This window comes from Dendrobates tinctorius, unplaced genomic scaffold (assembly GCF_039654945.1).
Source record: "Dendrobates tinctorius isolate UK_male_01 unplaced genomic scaffold, ASM3965494v1 ptg000029l, whole genome shotgun sequence".
In the NCBI taxonomy this organism is placed as follows: domain Eukaryota; kingdom Metazoa; phylum Chordata; class Amphibia; order Anura; family Dendrobatidae; genus Dendrobates; species Dendrobates tinctorius.
The window spans coordinates 29501987-29520459 of NW_027361697.1; the positions used below are offsets into that span (position 1 = coordinate 29501987).

At 43.8% G+C, this 18473-nt stretch overlaps 1 protein-coding gene across 2 annotated transcripts in view; it reads right to left on the reverse strand.

The window, feature by feature from the left end:
- LMO4 (LIM domain only 4) overlaps positions 1-17490 on the reverse strand; it is a 51934-nt gene extending 34444 nt beyond the window's left edge. Inside the window, exons 1-2 of one of the 2 annotated variants that reach the window (XM_073571497.1) lie at positions 17157-17490; positions 14275-14513 (exon numbers count right to left, since the gene is read on the reverse strand). In XM_073571497.1, coding sequence (XP_073427598.1) covers positions 14275-14510 — 236 coding nt within the window. In that variant the 5' untranslated portion in view covers positions 14511-14513; positions 17157-17490. The remainder of the gene's footprint in view (positions 1-14274; positions 14514-17156) is intronic. The other variant, XM_073571498.1, reaches the window with a different exon arrangement.
- Between the last annotated feature and the right edge of the window lie 983 nt (positions 17491-18473).

Here is an 18473-nt window from a genome sequence, read left to right on the forward strand (position 1 = left end):
CAAATGGAACCTGTCGTGTCCTCAAACACTACTAACCTGCAGATATAGGGTTAATCTGTAGGACAATATTGTCCCAAAGCTGTGAGGCTGCTGCACTGAAATTAACTTTATTCCCTGGGGCTTTCAGTCAAAGAGGCGTGTTGATGAGATTTCAGTCACCGCTCAGTATATAGTGAGAGGCGGCTGTAACCCAGCGCCATCACTGACTGACAGCCGTCTCTTCACTGACCTGCTGTAGAGCCGGCTGTCTGTCAGTTTACAAGGGCGTGATTGTATCCGCCTCTCACTATGTACCAAACAGTGACTGGTGACAGCGGCACGGCTCTATGACTGAAATCTAGAGGCTGCCGGCAAAAATAAGTGTTCGCTCCCCCGATGACGGAACTTTCAGTGTGGCGGTCTCACAACTTTAGAATCCTATTAACCCACAAATTAACCTGCAGATATGAGGTTAATCGCATTTGGGGACATGATAGGTTCCCTTTAAAGGTTTAAATCACCAGGCTAGGTAGGACTTGGTTACACCATACTTCTGAGATGCAAGGCATTGCGGCGTTGTGTCATGAAGCGATGGGCCATAAATTTTACAAGGCTGCAGAACCCCTTTAAATTATACTTTAGCTTGTATGCACTGAAAGTGTCACCTGCTAAGTAAACTCTGCTACGTGTATATTGTTCTAATATGCGATAACTCATGCTCATCATAGGGACCGCGTCTAAAATAGTTTTCTTTTCTTGGATTTAGGATCCAAACAACCTGTGTGTTAAACCAACTTACTTACTAGCAGTAAACTCCTGACATACTAGACACCTATGGCAAAAAAAAAAATTTAATGTGATCATTAAAAGGTAAAATAAAATATAGTTTCTTTCTACATACAGAAAATCTACAAATTTCCATAATTATTCTACTTGCATCCCATAATAGTCTGGTATTAAAGCTCATCTCCATTCATTGGGGACGCTCAGACAGGAATGAGTCTCAAAACGTTGAGCCACTCCTCTGTTTTCATTTAACAAAAGTATCAGCCATTGCTCTACTTTGTCAATCAGATCTTTACTAAATTATGTAATAGTCCTTAAGCCACTGGTTCAGAGTGTAATAGACTGAAATAAAATGGAGAGCAATCTCTCAGCATTTCAGACCATAATTAACTTAGTGTGAGGTAGCGCTGTCATTTACATAGGGGGATCACTCGCTTGCAGCCACAAAACCAGATCCGGCACGGGTTTTTTCCATAAACCAGTCAAAGCAACATGAAACAGCATATAGTCAGCATAGCTTCCATTACAGAGTTCAGCTCTGTTATCCTGTAGTCATACAAGTTATGAACTGTTCAATGCGCAGGCTTTCTAGCCACCAAGTTATCTCAACCTCGTCAGGGTTTCCTCATACTGTTTCACCATGCTGCACACGTTCATTCCCTCCAGGGAACTAACAGGCACACGTCGCCATTACTCACAGCCACTTCACAGGCTGTTAGCCAGGAAGCCCCATCTCAGCGGGACCTTCCACACTGGACCAACCGGGTCCCAGAATCCACCACATGTGACCTACCCTGGCCACCATATATGGTCCGTAGCCACGCCCACCGGATCACATGGCTATGACCTCATCACAGGTCCTTCACACTCTCTTACACACTCTACCATAGTGTTCTAAGCACACCCCCTGGGTGGGTTTGCAGGTAACTAGGTCCACCAGTCTCCCTAGTTACCTGGAGACTTCTCCCTGACACATTGAAACAACACCTCAGCAATATCATTGCTGATCAACACACACACACACAAGTCTCCATCTCAAGGCCACCCACCTTGAGATACATAATGGTCATTCAAGATTCTGCCACTCATCCTCTCTCTTGGGACATCCCCACACAGCGCCCCCTAGTGGACACAGTGGTCATTACACCACATACCTCCCCCCTTTGTTCAAACCTGTGGGGCTGAACACGCAGCATCACCCCAGGATCTCAAGAGCTGGCACTCACTACACCTTGCCCCCCAGGTCGAGAGAACCGTCTCCATCTGTCATACGGCCTCATCTCTGCGTTAGGCCTCCCCCGCCCCCAGCGGTCAGCAAATTGGCCTTGATCCTTGGCCCTCCAGTCACAGTCTGTCTGCGTCATCAGACACTGTTTAGTCACCACCCTCCTACAGTGCGCTTCGTCGCCTGACCTTTCTCCCACTGACCGGCTCTCCCGGTTAGTACAGTCATCAGTCTTAATCGGGCCTAGTGTCTGGCCTGAGTCTGACCCATTCAGTGTCCCACAGGAACTAATGTCTCTCAGCCTCGCCCGGCCCATAGAACTGCCACTTGTTGACATTCTTCGGTCACCTGCCATGTCACTACTTGGAGGAACCCTTCGGGTCCTTACATCTTGGGTTGGAGGCGGCCGCCACCTGGTATTCCGTACTTCTTTATTAATTCGCCGACGGTCCAGCCTCAACTGCTCAATTTCTTGCAGGTACCACACTCGATCCTCCATGAGCATCCGAAAGTCTCTCAGGCTCTTCACGGAGCCAACCACAATGATGGAAATCCTACCCATTTCACTGGATACCTGGTCTTCATCATCCGGAGGGATCCTCACCCTCACCACACCGGAGTTATTGACAAGGTCTTGCATCACCTTCCCGGATCTTCCAATGATTCTCCCAATCAGAGCTTTGGGTACCAGAACCACATCTTTCTGCAAACCCAGCCGATCCATAGCCTCCCTTGCTAACTTTAGGCGCCGAGCAGCCTTCACATTACTCCACCTGACAAGCTGTTTGGCGTGGAGACATTGTAGATGCATCTCTTTCAGGACAGCTACTCGGTTTGATGTATCTTCTCTGGCTGATACTATCACCAACTACCGAGGCTCAGGTGCCCAGTGCACCTTACACGCTTTGACCGCCTCTTTGAAAGCCTCATGCACACCTTCCTCAGCACAGGCTTCTTGCATGTCTTCGGGTACATCAATCACAGACTGGAAGGTCGTGGTCTTGCTCTCTTCCTGGACCGAAGGCTCTGGCTTTACCACGGACACTTCCCTCACTACAGTTGACCCGACCGGGTGACTGTCGCCTTCAGTTCTTAACTCACAAACTTCACACGATTTGATCTCTTCATGACCCTTGGCCACGATGGATACTGGCAGTTCTGTCTTGTTATCACTCGTGCTCACCCGCGGTATGTCCTCGTCCAACTTCTTCTCCCACAGAAGACCTTTTACTACTTATCTAAGTTATTCCATCTCTTCCTTAAGGCCCTTGTTCACACTTTGCCAGGTGGACAGGTGATCTCTGAGCTCCAAGACTTCTTTCTCGAGCCCCTCCACCTTGTGCTCGGCCAGTTATCTCAAGATTCTATCTCGTTTTGACATGTTCTTCCACTGTCTCTTTAATTAACTGTATCTCATGATCTTGTTCTCTTTTGGCAAGCACATCTTTCACCACTATCTCTTTAATTATATTGTCAAAGGGTACTACTGGGTCAGTCCTATCAGTCGAGTGAACCCTCCAGTTACCGTCCACCAATGTGTCTCATCCAGTCGTCTCATCTCCCAGCCCACCATCCGTCATGTCACGAGACGCCAGGTCCGTGCTTTCAGGGAGCCGACCCTCCTCCCAGGGTCTCCCAACACACCGGCCTCACCAGGTCCAGGGGCTCAGTGGGTGCTATTCAGGACATCCGTCTCCGCCTGAGACTGCCCAACACTCACACCTCAACAGGTCCAAGGTCATACCACGTGCTCCAGGGATCAGATTCTTCTCTCAGAACCTCCCAACACTGACCCTCCCGGACCTTGCTCACTGACCCAGGTCATTACAACACGAACACCTGTCCGTTACCTGTGTCGGCCAAACAGATCCTCGGGTACCTCTTCTCCGCAGAGGCACCCTAGCAATCACCAGTCTCTTTCTCCAGGGGAAGCGGCCGCACTGGGCTCACCGATCCGGACAGTGCCTTACTCACTAGGCCGCCCCATGGTTCCAGAACCACAGTCGGACAGTGGCTTCCCCAATTGCAGGCAGTCACAGGCTCTGCTTACACACGTGGCCGGTCAGCAGCACATCACACAGCTTCCACAACCGTCAGCCCTCCTGGCTCGGCGTTGCCCTTAGCCACCGAACTTTGCAGTCCTCTTCCGTTGTTCCCAGCAACAAGGCTACAATATTGCCCTTTGCAATTCTCCACCAATTGTGAGGTAGCACTGACATTTACATAGGGGATCACTCGCTTGCAGCCACAAAACCAGATCCGGCACGGGTTTTTTCCATAAACCAGTATAGTCCATGCGGTTTATTTCAGCATCATAAACCGTCAAAGTAACAGGAAGCAGCATATAGTCAGCATAGTGTCCATTACAGAGTTCAGTTCTGTTATCCTGTAGTCATACAAGTTATGAACTGTTCAATGCGCAGGCTTTCTAGCCACCAAGTTATCTCACCCACGTCAGGGTTTCCTCATGCTGTTTCACCATGCTGCACACGTTCATTCCCTCCAGGGAACTAACAGACACACGTCACCATTACTCACAGCCACTTCACAGGCTGTTAGCCAGGAAGCCCCATCTCAGCGGGACCTTCCACACTGGACCAACAGGGTCCCAGCATTCACCACATGTGACCTACCCTGGCCACCATGTATGGTCCGTAGCCACGCCCACCGGATCACATGGCTATGACCTCCTCACAGGTCCTTCACACTCTCATACACACTCTACCATAGTGTTCTAAACACACCCCCTGGGTGGGTTTGAAGTTAACTAGGCCCGCCCGTCTCCCTAGTTACCTGGAGACTTCTCCCTGACACATTGAAACAACACCTCAGCAATATCATTGCTGATCAACACACACACATAAGTCTCCATCTCAAGGCCACCCACCTTGAGATACATAATGGTCTTTCAGAATTCTGCCACTCATCCTCTCTCTTGGGACGACCACACAGCGCCCCCTAGCGGACACGGTGGTCATTACACCACATTAGATAGATAAGCTCTCCATTTAGTAACTCTTACACGTTTTGTTGGATATCATAGATGCGCCACACCTGACATTTTTTTACATACGTCAAAACCTGGTTACTAACCTAATTATATAAACTGAAGGGTGTAATGTATCTAGTTGGGAAATAATTAGTAATCAGCGTTAGCCCATAGTCTCCAGTGGGCAACCACTAGCCAAAAGGAAGAAAGGGTTCACATGACAGTATTTGTGGTCTGAGTGCTGTATGAAAAAAGAAAGACTGTCCTCACACGGACAGAATTCGCAGCAACGTTATTCATTTGAGCTGTGCAGATGACAATGCCAGTTAAAAAAATAAAATAATAATATTATGTTTTTCTTGCAGCATGCACTGTTGTCTTGCATATTTGGAAGAGACTTCTATATCCGATTTTTACAGATACATTGCAATTCTTCACATAGGAAACTGTATCGGGTCTTGAAAATTTTATTAACTTCCGATTAATAAAAACAAATGCCATACAGATGTCACACGGATGAAAGTAAAGATGAAGAATCGTCCATCTTTTCTGGATGAAAATGAGTTTTTTTTTATGCTCATGTTAACTTATCTAAAGAGGGGTTGAAGACTCTCCTGTGTTCCATCGAAAGTCTTACTCGCACTAGTGATAGCCGATGTAATATCGGCACTAGGACCAATGTTATACTATGGGGCAGTGCAGATCTGCGTTTGTTTGTTTTTATTACATCGAATCGGTCTGTGGTGACAAAAAATAAAAAAAAATTACAGCATACTGCAAGTGGATCCGCAAATCAGATCACACACATCCATTCAAGACTATTGGTGTATGTAGAACATTGGACTGCGCTCAGATGTCATCCGAGTGCAGTCTGATTTACGAGGACACAGACAATGGAGATAATGGGAGAAATTAAATTCTCCATACATGTGATAACATTCTCTCATCCAAGAGAATCACAGTAAACTGACTTTGAGCAAACTCAGATCAGTGAGTAAGTAGAGTGTCATTACCATTATTGAGTCCTCACGTGTGCGAGTGATCCTTAACATATAGATGACTTCTGCTTATTTAATAAATTATAACATGCAGTGACATACGAAACACATAGTCAGAGGGGGAAGCTTGCAGATTCTCATATTTTGCCAAGACTCCAATTAAAAGAAAGAAAAAAAAAATTTGAAGATCTGTAACAAATTTTATTATAACACTTAGGCCGGGATCACACATGCGAGGAATACGGCCGAGTCTCGCATGTTAATACCGTCACTGCTGCCGGCAATCAGGAGCGGAGTGTGCAGCCGCATAGCAATACATGGAGCCGCACGCTCCGCTCCCAAGTCCCGGCGGCAGTGTCGGGTATTAACATGCGAGTCTCGGCCGTGTTTCTTGCATGTGTGATCCCGGCGTTATGAAAACTCAGTCCCCAAGAGCCGATCTCCAAATCCCCTGCTATGGTAGAAGCAACAGTCTGTACTGTAGGGCAATGCCAGAATAAACAGGTCCTGAGAAGTCTCAGGTGACTTCTTCTATACTCGGACATTTGGTCGTCCATTCATAACACCTTTGGATTTCGTTCTTCTAAAAGGATCGCGGCTCGACTATCAGCTATGTAGGACACATGTCATCTTGCCATGGTGTGCCATATAATTGACAGGCGAGGCAAATAACAGGGTGTGACTGCTTTATTATTTGAGACATTTATCATGAGATATTTTGAAGAACAAGTCTCAGGCGTTGCCATTATGTAGAAAATATATATATATCAATAACTTTAGCAAAACTTATCAACGGCTAGAGGTGTAAGCAGTATATGCAACCATGGGCCTGCTAATCTATGACTCTACTTATATTATTACCCTTTGGCCAAGTTCACACGTTCAGTAGTCGGTCAGTATTTTACATCAGTATTAGCAAGATAAAACCAGGAGTTTGGTGATAATACAGAAGTGGGGACGTGTTTCTATTAGACTTTTCCTCCGACTGTTCCGGTCCTAATTTTGGCTTACAAATACTGACCGAATCCTGAACGCGGCCTTTCCCTGAGGATATCACGACCCCACATCACTTGTGTTTAGTTACGGAGCGGCAAGAATAATTTGTCAGGTACATGCTACACCTGTAACAAAATGAACGATCACTGAAGAAGATGGCGGGCTACCCAATTAAAGTTGTATTCGGTAACGAGTACAGTCAATGGACCAGAGAAGCCCTTAGTGCTTTTTAAACAAGGCCCTCCATTGTAAGCCCCATGTTGTCTTCACTCCTTTGTATGAAATAACCACCCAAGACCATATTCCCTACACAATACAATACTATCTATTGTCCTCCTTTAATTGCCTGGATGTTAGTTATCAGTCTTGGTGCATGAAGGTCATTTGTAGGTCAAACCCAATTTCCCTAACGTTGTCCAGTACGATACATTTGTATTTCCCCTTTTCTCACGCTCCCTTACGTAAGATTGGCCAAAATTTTTTCTTTCTTCCCTCTTTCATGGGAAATGTTCAAATCACGTCTGTATAGGCCCGAATATTTAATTATATCATTTTCTGGAAATTGAAAAATCTCAGTTGAACGTAAACCCTTGTAAATGACGAGAAGTAATTGCTTTTCACTTTGAGCCAAGAATGAAGGCAACTATGTAACTGTAGCCTTTTCTAAAAACTTGTTTTCACAGGGTTTCTGTGAGGCAGGAGAGTTAATTATCTAACCAGGGGATTGTGCAGGACAGTGTTTGATTTAAAAGGCTGGAGGCTTTAGGTGCTCAATTAAGTAGCTATCAGTCTCAGTCTGGACATTAATGGGCTTTTTTCTTCCCCTCCTCTCCAACTCCAGCTATGGTAGAGGGGGAGATACACCCCAGGTCAGGCTAATTAAAGCCAGGGGACTCCTTAATTGTGATGACAGAAATGGTTTCAGTTTCCTCTGGTAAGGTCTTCAGACTGGAGGAGATCGTTAATATTTTAGCATTTGGGGAACACAATCAATCTCAAAAACAGCAAGATGTGCCTAATACAGCGAGACCATTTACAATTACAGGCAGATCATTGTTCTGAAGGCTAGATCTGACATAAGAGATTGCCTACATGTAAATATTTTATTTAATGATCTCCGCTGCTTGGTGTCACTGGATCTCATCTAATCTACAGATGTCGCCGGAGTTAAAGCACAAAAAAAAAACAAAAAAACACAGGGGTGAAGTATTTTAAAGTGCTCAGTCTGAACGGGAGGGAGAAAGGAGATATATCATCGATGAACATCTTAAGATTTTGCGTAAGAAAAGCAGCAACAATTCCAAAATATGAGAAAAATAAATATTTAAGTCAACAAAAGTAAATAGTAAAAGCACAACATGTCCCCTATAATAACGCCGGTAGGGAAGGCTGTTTAACCCTTGCCTACACTGCCGTTCCTACGTGATCTGACCATCTGGCGTGGTGAAGCACTCCAGCATATATTGGGAGGTACAATTTTTTTGTGGCATCCATACTAGGCCAGAAAATGTCATGCATGGGTCCAATTAATTAATAATACACCAGTGCACGATATTGCCCCTGGTGTCATACAGTTGCCACTTTCAACAGTTCCAACAACCATATAGGAGAATTGGATCATACCGGGTGGTTAAATCACGCTGGACAACGAGAGAGTAAGTATGCTTGAAGCAGGCTGATTGAGAACACTAGGTCAGGAGCAGATCTAACAATACAAAGAGTCTTTAAAGGGGTTGTCCACAACTGTAAAACACCCCTTTATTGCCCCAGTAATCCGCATAAATTACACACACACACACAAAAAAGTATATTTACCTCATGGATCAACACTACTTTTCCACTCTGAGATTTGTGCTCACTACCAGTTTCAAGACAAAAAATGTCACGTGACCACTGCAGCCAATCAGCGGCTGAATGGCTGCAGCTTTCACATCTGGGCAGAAGAACCGGACCGAGCAAAGGAGCAGTGCTGATCTGGGAGGTAACAATGCAGTTTTTCTTACGGATGCAGAACACCATGGAAATTAATAGGGGTTGTTGAGTAGTCAACAGCCCCTTTAAGGCCGGTTTCAGAGAAAAGTATGCAAAATCATGTTTTTTTTTAATTAAAAAAAACCAAACGATTTTTAATCTATATTGTCATTTTATATGCCGTGGGTCCGTCGTGTGTTTTTTTTCTACATCTGTATAGCACCGAAAAATTTAAAAGGTCAAATACAGTTTTCATTCCTAAATGTAATAAATCCATAAAAAGCATGAAATATGGATGGTAAACTGTATGCAAGCCTTTTTTTGGGGGCGAACCTACTGGTGTAGTGCGATCTCATCCCGATTTCCAGTTTTTTTTTTTGTTTTGTTTTATAACATGCAGACCTTTGATGTGGGGATAGAAACCACCACATTGACTTGCATTGGTCAGGGTGCTTGCATTGGTCAGGGTTCTGTCATTGACTTGCATTGGTCAGGGTGCTGTCATTGACTTGCATTGGTCAGGGCGCTTGCATTGGTCAGGGTGCTTGCATTGACTTGCATTGGTCAGGGTGCTGTCATTGACTTGCATTGATCAGGGCGCTTGCATTGGTCAGGGTGCTTGCATTGGTCAGGGTGCTTGCATTGACTTGCCTTGGTCAGGGTGCTGTCATTGACTTACATTGGTCAGGGTGCTTGTATTGGTCAGGGTGCTTGCATTGGTCAGGGTGCTTGCATTGGTAAGGGTGCTTGCATTGGTCAGGGTGCTTGCATTGACTTGCATTGGTCAGGGTTCTGTCCGTACGCTAATAGTTTTGCTTACATGCAGAACATGGGACTAATTACAGGCTCCCCACAATGAGCCCTAAAACTCACGAGGCTGGTCCTTAAAAAAAAACAAAAATGTAAGACCGGCTTGGCCATATTTGTTAAACTTGCCTACCCTGCCGGAGTGAAATATGGCCCCTTAAATGGATGTCACAGTTAAGCCTTATAACTATTAGGACTCTTCATGTATTTTACATTATCCAAGTTGTGTTTGACGCCGGAACCCATTTTTCCTATGTGCACATCAAAAAAAAAAAAAAACCCGAAACTTGAGCTTATACATGAAGTTCAGCGTCCAGCTATACAAGTAAAGAACGTATGATAGATCGACAGTGCCTATTTTATAACAGGCTACAGAACGAGAGACATTTATCAGGAGCCATGGGACACTTGTCACAGACGTCACTCAAATGACACCGATTTACATAGCGCCCAAGTCGGGCCCTGTGAGATTATTAAGAATATTGATTTTGGCTAAATACATAATAAAGTAAGGCAAATATTTATGAAGGCCAAATTATTCAATAATAATGTTAATAATAATGATATGGCCTCACATGAATGAGAAGTCCCACATATTTAATCAATGCTATTTAATTACATGCTTAAGAACGGCCCTGCAGATAATGCCTGTGAGCAAAGGCCATCTTATAGCTATAGTACACTATATATACCAATTACACTTTAAAAAGTATCATTAAAAACAATAATCAGCCTGACAAACCCAACACATATACTAATGGTAGAAAAAAAAATACATTGATCTTCCGGTAGCGCTTCGCAGCCACTCCTAAAAAAAATGGCAAAATTTCACTGACTTCAGGGTAATTTATGGTCCTCAAGGTCATATGCATTATTTCATTTTTCATCTGAAACACTGTTCTTCAGCGTTAACCGGTTTTATAAGCAATTATATAAGCCTTGCTTTTTTTTTTTTTCTCATTTATGTCCCTTCTGCAGAGGAGTGCAATGCATTAACCTCCAGCTCTCCAGGGGTTAATGGGAGGTGTATTAAACGCTACAAAGTGATGCCAAGAGCCAAGTCCATTAAAGGTACTTCATACTAACTGGATACTAAGGCACCTTAAAAGCTCTAGGAGCTATTGATACTTAGGGAAAAAAAAAGAAAAGAAAAGAAAAGAAGGGCTGTGCATAATGGCTGCAGCTACATTAGAGAAGGGAAGGAGGAAGAAGGAAAAAAAAAGAAAAAAAAACTTGCCAAATTACGCTTGGTTAATTCAGAGTAACAGATCTGCCCCCAAGTGAATTGGAGGCCTTGAATTAATTCTGTTATGACAAATCAAGATAAACGTTCCCCCTAAATTGCATGCGATTTAATTAATTTTTGAGATCCAGGTTTTTTTTTTTCCGGTTTTTTTTTCTCCCCCTCTCTCTCCCAGCAGCTAATAGTTCACATGCTCCTGTGCTGTCATTGTGCTTGAGTGGGCAGACTTCAAAGTGATATTAAATAACCAACTATTAGATTTACCTAGCACGTCCTATTGGAAAAATGCCATTTAATTACCTAGCCTGTTCAATTAAAGGGACAGCATTCCCTGAATATAGCAGCTTGCTGTTGATTACCAGGGAAATTAACTCTCTGCATGATGTCTCTTGGATTCCTTCTAAAGAAACGAGGAGGGGCTCAAAGGAAGGGGGGGCAGCTCCCAGACGTATTACTTCAGCAGTTACAGCGCGGACCTCTGTCTAAACTGGGATTTAGGACTGGTGGTGGTGATGGGGGGGGGGTACAAGACACTGCCATTATTAACGCCTGTTGGGTTTCACATGGAATCTGGTGTAAGGAAAAGACAGGAGAGTAAAATCATTTTGATCATGTTTTTAACATTAACTTTGGGTTGGGTTCAAGAATAGGGGGCAAGTTCAAGATTAGGTGGTGGGGTAAAAAAAAGTGTCACAAAACCTGGACCGCAAGGGGTTAAAATGTTACTTAGACAATAACAACACAACAGGCATTAACAGACTGTCATTCCCTATGTGACCCATCAGCCAAGGAGAATCGATGGCAAAGAACCATCGATAGGACCTCATTGTACTGGAAGATGTCGGTGAAGCACTCAAGCCCCCTCTTTGGCATTTTAATTCTTGCTGGCCCGATACAATGCCGCCGACAGGGCAAGAGATGCCCAGAATCGAAAAATTCTGTAATCACATCAACATCTCTCCAAATCCTTTTAATGTTTCCCCCCCTCTTCGGTCGTCAGACACTGGCCCTTTAACAGTCTGAATCCTCAGCCCTGGTTAATAATCCCCTCTCTTACAGGCCAATTTTGTTAATTAAATGTTTTGTTTGCAATGCAGCTCTCATTCATTTCGGACACGTCATTCGGAGCAGATCTAAGCCAGGGCCCCAGATCTCATTAGATAAAACCTATCAGGACTAAAAGAAAATGGAGGAGTCACTAATTAAAGCTTTTAATTGTGTGTATTCACTGTCAGCCTGTTTTATCTCGAATCTATGATTGTAAGCTACATGTCAGTCTCCCACCAAAAGCACTTTCATTAATGGAAGAGGTGGATTTCAAACCACCACCACTGCCCCCCCTTCCACCACCACCCCTTCTCGAAATGAAGGGTAGAGCTGGAGCACTTTGTTTGGCCTCAGTCGGAAGGTGCTTCTCAAAGACAACCATATCCTTACATCAAACTCTCAAGACGTTTCGCTTAGTCCCTTACCTTTGCGTTTGCCCATTTTGACAGGCATCTTAATTTCACCATTCAACGATTACGTGATCGTTCAGCATTTTTTTATGTACCTTTAATACTATAATCTCAAAAGTATAAGATAGGACACAGAAGTCCTTTTACTTGTATTCGAGCCTTATGTACTAAAACCGCTTCTAAAAAATAAAACAGGGTGCCAAAACTCAAAAGGGAGCCGTCTATAGAAGGTCATGAACACAGGTGGCTTCAGACAGAAGTCCACTGACATCTATCTGCACAGATCCCATGGCGTATGCTGAGAATTCACTGACATCTATCTGCACAGATCCCATGGCGTATGCTGAGAATTCACTGACATCTATCTGCACAGATCCCATGGCGTATGCTGAGAATTCGACATGCTCATATGGCCATAGCACCTTGGATCAGCATGCACATATCATTCTTAACACTATATATTAGAGCCCTTTAGATTCCCCGAAGCGTGTACCAAAAATTACCAAAAGCTACAGACCTCTCAAATGGTTTTCGATCAGGTTTTGTTGATCTATCGCAACACAAAAAGAACCAAGTGAAACTTGACCGAAATCAATTTGAGAGGTCTGTACCTTTTGGTCATTTCAGTACCAGACTGAAAATACAACCGTGTGAAGGAGCCTTTATTGTTACACTAAACACGCATATACAATAAAACTAATGATGGGACCCAGAAGATAACACCAACTCTGTAATTAGTACCCAGAAGTTAGATTTTACAGAAAGCTGTTTATTACTGGATACATCTGTAACATACTGTAGGAAGCAGTCAAGACAGTGGTGTCAATTTTTCCACTTGAAACAAATGGCTCTTTTCTCCCATGTTCTGCTCCATTTAATTAAAATTCTGTCGAGCCCACAGCAGCCACAGAGAAGTCTAGAATGGTCACCGGTTTGTTAAAGCATGTGCTGATTTCCTAACATTTAAGTCTAAAAAAAACCCACTTAGCGAAATTAATGTTGCAATCCCTCAAATGGCCTTTTCAGCGAGCATTTTACTTCTATTTAGCTGATTGAGGACGGTGGGATTCGGCAGGACATAGGCTACAGCGTTTGGACTTCATCATTTTAACACTAAACGAGGTCTTCAGCGTTATTAAATCCAAGGGATGGTGTAACCGGATCCTACTTTACCCCCAGTACATTCCATACTTCAAGAGCAAAAGTTGAGCCAGTATCTTAAGGAATATGTTACTGATTTTGTTTGATGTCTAAATTGGCAATTTATGGACGACTTAACAGAAATCTTGCAGGGGACAAGACTAAAAAGTGCAGGGCATCCAGGTGCATCGGTGTATTAAAGCGTTGACTTAAATTAAATATGTAATCTTTCAAAATGCCTTTCAGTTTAATGACTTAAGAAGCTTGGTTTCACCTGGAAAGATCGCATGGGCACACGATCCGTATTGATTCCCATCTTTAAAATGACATTAGGAAGCATGATGGACATCTAATTAATCTGTGCTCACATCTTGCGCAATTAATGGGTTATTACTTAGGATGATTACATCCAGAAGTCAGGAAATGGATCATTTTCTAAAAGGAAGGGAATGCAAAGATGCCCAAACCAGTTTAGTAATTAGGATACTCAACATGTTCCATCATGTGCGGAGTGGAAACTATGTGCAGATAAAAATCCACCAACATTTCACTTATTTGTAAAGAAGCATGAGCTTCAGACTTCGGATGTCATCGTCGTGCGATTTGGCTCAGACAACATTTCCAGCAACATTAGGACTAAATGTTGGGTACACAAGATAAAATAAAAGTAGGGACACACATACCTGATGTAGTCATTCCTGCAGAGAATCATTCCACTCTTTGTATAGCACGAGGTGCCAATTTCCCCAAGTTGAGCCTGACAGCAAGAGCACTTGAGACATCTACTATGCCAGTAGCTGTCCATGGCATAGAGCAGGAACCGATCTGCAATCTTTCCCCCACAACCTGCGCACCTTTTCCACGAGAGGGTGCTAGCGGTCACAGGGGGAGGCTGGGCACTACTACCTGGGTTCACCATGGTCTAAAAGAGTAGAACAAAAAATAAAAAAAAGGGAATAGAAATTAAAAAAAAAGTTATTGAGGATGCTCTTCAATCTTCATATGGTTTTCTAAAAACAGTAGCAAATCAGTGGATCCAGCTAATTAATGAAGACTGGAAGAGCCTATTTATTTTGTTTGGGGTCAGTGATCTGTCAAGAGGTTCCACCCACCAGATCACTTTTACTGATAGTCCTCCTCCCAACTGTCTGAAGTTGTGCCAGAACTTCAGGAGGACAACTTTACCAGATATCCTTCAGAAACAAGAAGGAGCAGTTGTCAACAGAAGGCATAGTTGGGTAGTAGGGTTTGCATTGAAACCATATTAATCAGCAATAACTTCACTGAAGATGATAACAGTTCAATAATTTGATCATTCAGGGCTCGAATTATGAGCCACCAGCAACAAACCTATGTTGCCATAGTCATCTCAAAAGTGAGGGGTAAAAACTTATTGGACTATTTTAGTTGCTTTTTTCCCCATGTAATCAATGTCTTATTATTGTTGGATGAGCTGAAATTTCATTTCAAAGGCAATCAATGAATGTTATTTTGGAATTAGGAGCCAATAAACCTGGGTTGAACTTTAGGAAGCCCTGCTATGCTAACTTGTTACACAAACAAATAACACTTTTGTATCACTAATCTGTCCTTGATCAGCAATTTAAATGCAATGAATGGACACCTTCAAAAGGCTTCCATTTACAGATAAGTCAGGACAGACACAATTGAACCTATAGAACTGAATCCAACATCTGTCAACACCATTTCAGAAGCAAAGAACCACTTTATCTCAGGACCATAAACCAAGCTTGCCATTTAAAACCCCCTTTTCCTGGTCTAAATGAGCATAAAGTGTCTACACTAGGCTCATCTAAACTGCGCCACCATCTCTAAAAGGAGATCTAGGTAAGACAATAGTATCTAAACTTCACAGCTGGCATTAAAAACCAAACATGAATGCTAGTCTGGGTTTGTAACCCTCTATACGTAAGTACTTCCTCCCAAAACACCATATTTCAAGAGTGACCTAATTGTGTCTTCTAATCAATGGTTTGTGAAATGCCATAATGACTTTATAGCAAGCCAATAATGATTTATGACTACACTATGTGAATTAGATACATGATGTTACATATTTGATTACAAATATACATAAGAAACACTGTCATGGGAAAAAGGAAAAGAAAAAAGTTTGGAGCCAGTGAAGTTGATGGCAATATTTGAAGACATTTTGCTAAGGACAGTAAATAAACCACATAATCTGCTATAATCAGAACTGTACCTTTTAAGCTGTAACAAAACACTAGGACTTGGGAAACAGAACCACTCTAAAAGCCATTATCTTTGTGTACCCAAATGCATCATACCTTTATGTAAATTGATTTATCCGATGCATTACTCAACGAATGGCTTTTGGTAACAATTTCATCTCCAACCCCTAAATGAATCTGCATTTCCTGCCCAGAATCCACCAAGTGTTTTCGTGTCCTTTTCTTTTTTTTTTTCCCCTCTCTTAGTTTCGAATTTCTTTTAGAACGACAGCCTATGACCGACCTCGAGCCTTGTCAAAAGGTAAAAAAAATAAATAAATAAAAAAAAAATAAAAGAAACGTGACACCGCGCCAGGCATCCGGTAACCACATTAAGTAAAGCTCTTAAAGACAAGCAATACCTTAATGCTGATTAAATCTACTAGAGATGAATCCTTCTTTACTGACCAGAAAGGACTCTCGAGATAACTTATAAGGGAGGGCGCTCATCGAGTTTCATTGCAGTTGAGGAAATAAAAACCTTTTAACTTTAATAGAACTGCTACATAAATTATATAGCCAGGCAATTTAGGGAACGTAGAGGGGAAGCCGGCAGTGGCAGCTACAGGCAACAGCAACGACTCCTGTTTAATGGAGATCTCTTGAAGAAGAAGAAGGGAGAAAGAGGAGGAGGGTAATTTGTAACACACACAAAAAACCCCCAAAACTATAAGGTGGGTTTTAATTAGGCTAGTCAGTGGATTACCGGTTCAGAGACCTATGGCCACTTTGATCCTTGTGCCACTGGGTTTCGTAGAAATAAAAGGCTTCCCAGTTCTCTCCCGTGAAGAAGGCGGGTGGCGATTGCCCAATTTACAATTAGGCTAGGGAATCCTTTCCACACAAAAGGGGTGGAGAGGACCCAAACATCTTAGTAAGAGCTCTGCATCTATATCAAGGGGGGGGGGGGGGCAGATCTGCTTCTGTCAGGGACTAGTGAGCCAAAGGAGCGGGAATAGGGGGCCACACGATGCTAGGCTAGCCTAATGGGAAGCCCACTTAGTGCGCAGACACTAAAGGAACCCTACACCTAAAGTCTAGCTCCTCTCCGTTGAATACAATCTATTGTTATGTCTGTAAGCAGCCATTTGAGCTTTCGGAGAAGGAAGGCTGACCGTAATGTTCTTCAATGAGATTACTGACAGGACGTCCAGACAAATATGTGCCCCCCATAATCATTACTTTCTGTGCCACCACTCCAGTTGGGGGGAATCCTCTAGGGGCACTTACATTAGAGACTTTTTCTCAGCTTTGCACTTTATGCTTCCATTAACCCTCGCAAGTCACAAATCTATAGGATTGTTGCTGCTTACCTTCCCCTGCTTCCCAGAATCACAGTTGTGGCAATGTGAATACTGCACAGCTCCAGTGATAGGTAAAGCAGCTTCCCGATCCAAGGTGCTGCCAGCTCAGCCCCACACAGGCGCAGATCCTGCCTGCTAGAACCCGCAAGTTTGCTCCTGATCGCTGATCAACTCCTGGGATCTGCTCCTGGTGTGACACAAGGGAGGAGGGCGAGGAGTCCTGAGAGCGGCTGCAGAGGAGCGCTGCCTGCTGCCTGCACTGGAGGCCCCGGCTCTCTGCTGCTCTCTAGGAGCTCTCTGCTCTCTCTCCAGCCTGACATGTGTTACTGACGGAGCTAAGCCCAGCACTGCTGCCTGCTGGCTCCTCCCAGCCCAATCCCCTTTTCTGATTGTTCAGGCGGAATAATAAAATGAGCCAAGGGAAGGCCAGTGCCTGAGACTGGGGGCAGTGCACAGGATGATGGATAGATCAGGTGGAAGAAGCCTTTTTAATTTTTTTTTTTTTTTTACATTTTTTTCATGTTTGCCCCCCCCTTTATAGAAGTCATTTAATGGAGAGATCCAGTCCCCAAGCTGACTCTGACTACGACAATCAGGGACGTGTCGCAAATTAACCCTTGCAGGCGTCTCACCAGCAGCTACATGGTTAAACCAGAAGTTTTCAGAGGGTCTCTTTTCATAGGAACGCGCGCCCCCTCCGCTGCGTCTGCAGCACGTCGGAGGCTTTTTTTTGGCAGCACTGATGCCCACATGCAAAATCGGGGCGCTTCATCCTTTTTATCCGTTTTTCTTTTCTCCTATTTTATTGCACCGGAATTGGATGAAAAACGAATGATCGGTGAACGTTCATGCGATTTTAGCGCCACTAAGAGCTCGTGCACGCAACCGTAATAATCAGACAAGCGCTCCTGCCGTGGTTTTCAGGGATAGTTCTCATCCCCATGTTATTCATTGAGGCATGTCCGATTTTTTGCTGAGACCAAGTGGTACTAGGGAAAAATCGCAGCCTGCCCAATTTGACTCCGATATTCCGCTCGCACTCGGCATTTAAGTCTATGGGTCCGTTGAAATGGAGAAGGTGGAGAAACTTTTATTTTTCTCTCCATCTCCGAGAAAACCGGATCACACTCTGATCAAAGTCTGAACACACTGATCGGCGTCATCGGACAGATTTTCTGGAATGAGACCCGTGTGACGCCAGACTTATCGGATTTCTATGGACCTGGACATGCTACAACAAGTCCGGGTGCATTCATAGAAGTCAGCAGAAACTGGAACTGCCATGCAACAGTGCCCGATAGGGATACTAATCTTTGAATTTCTTCG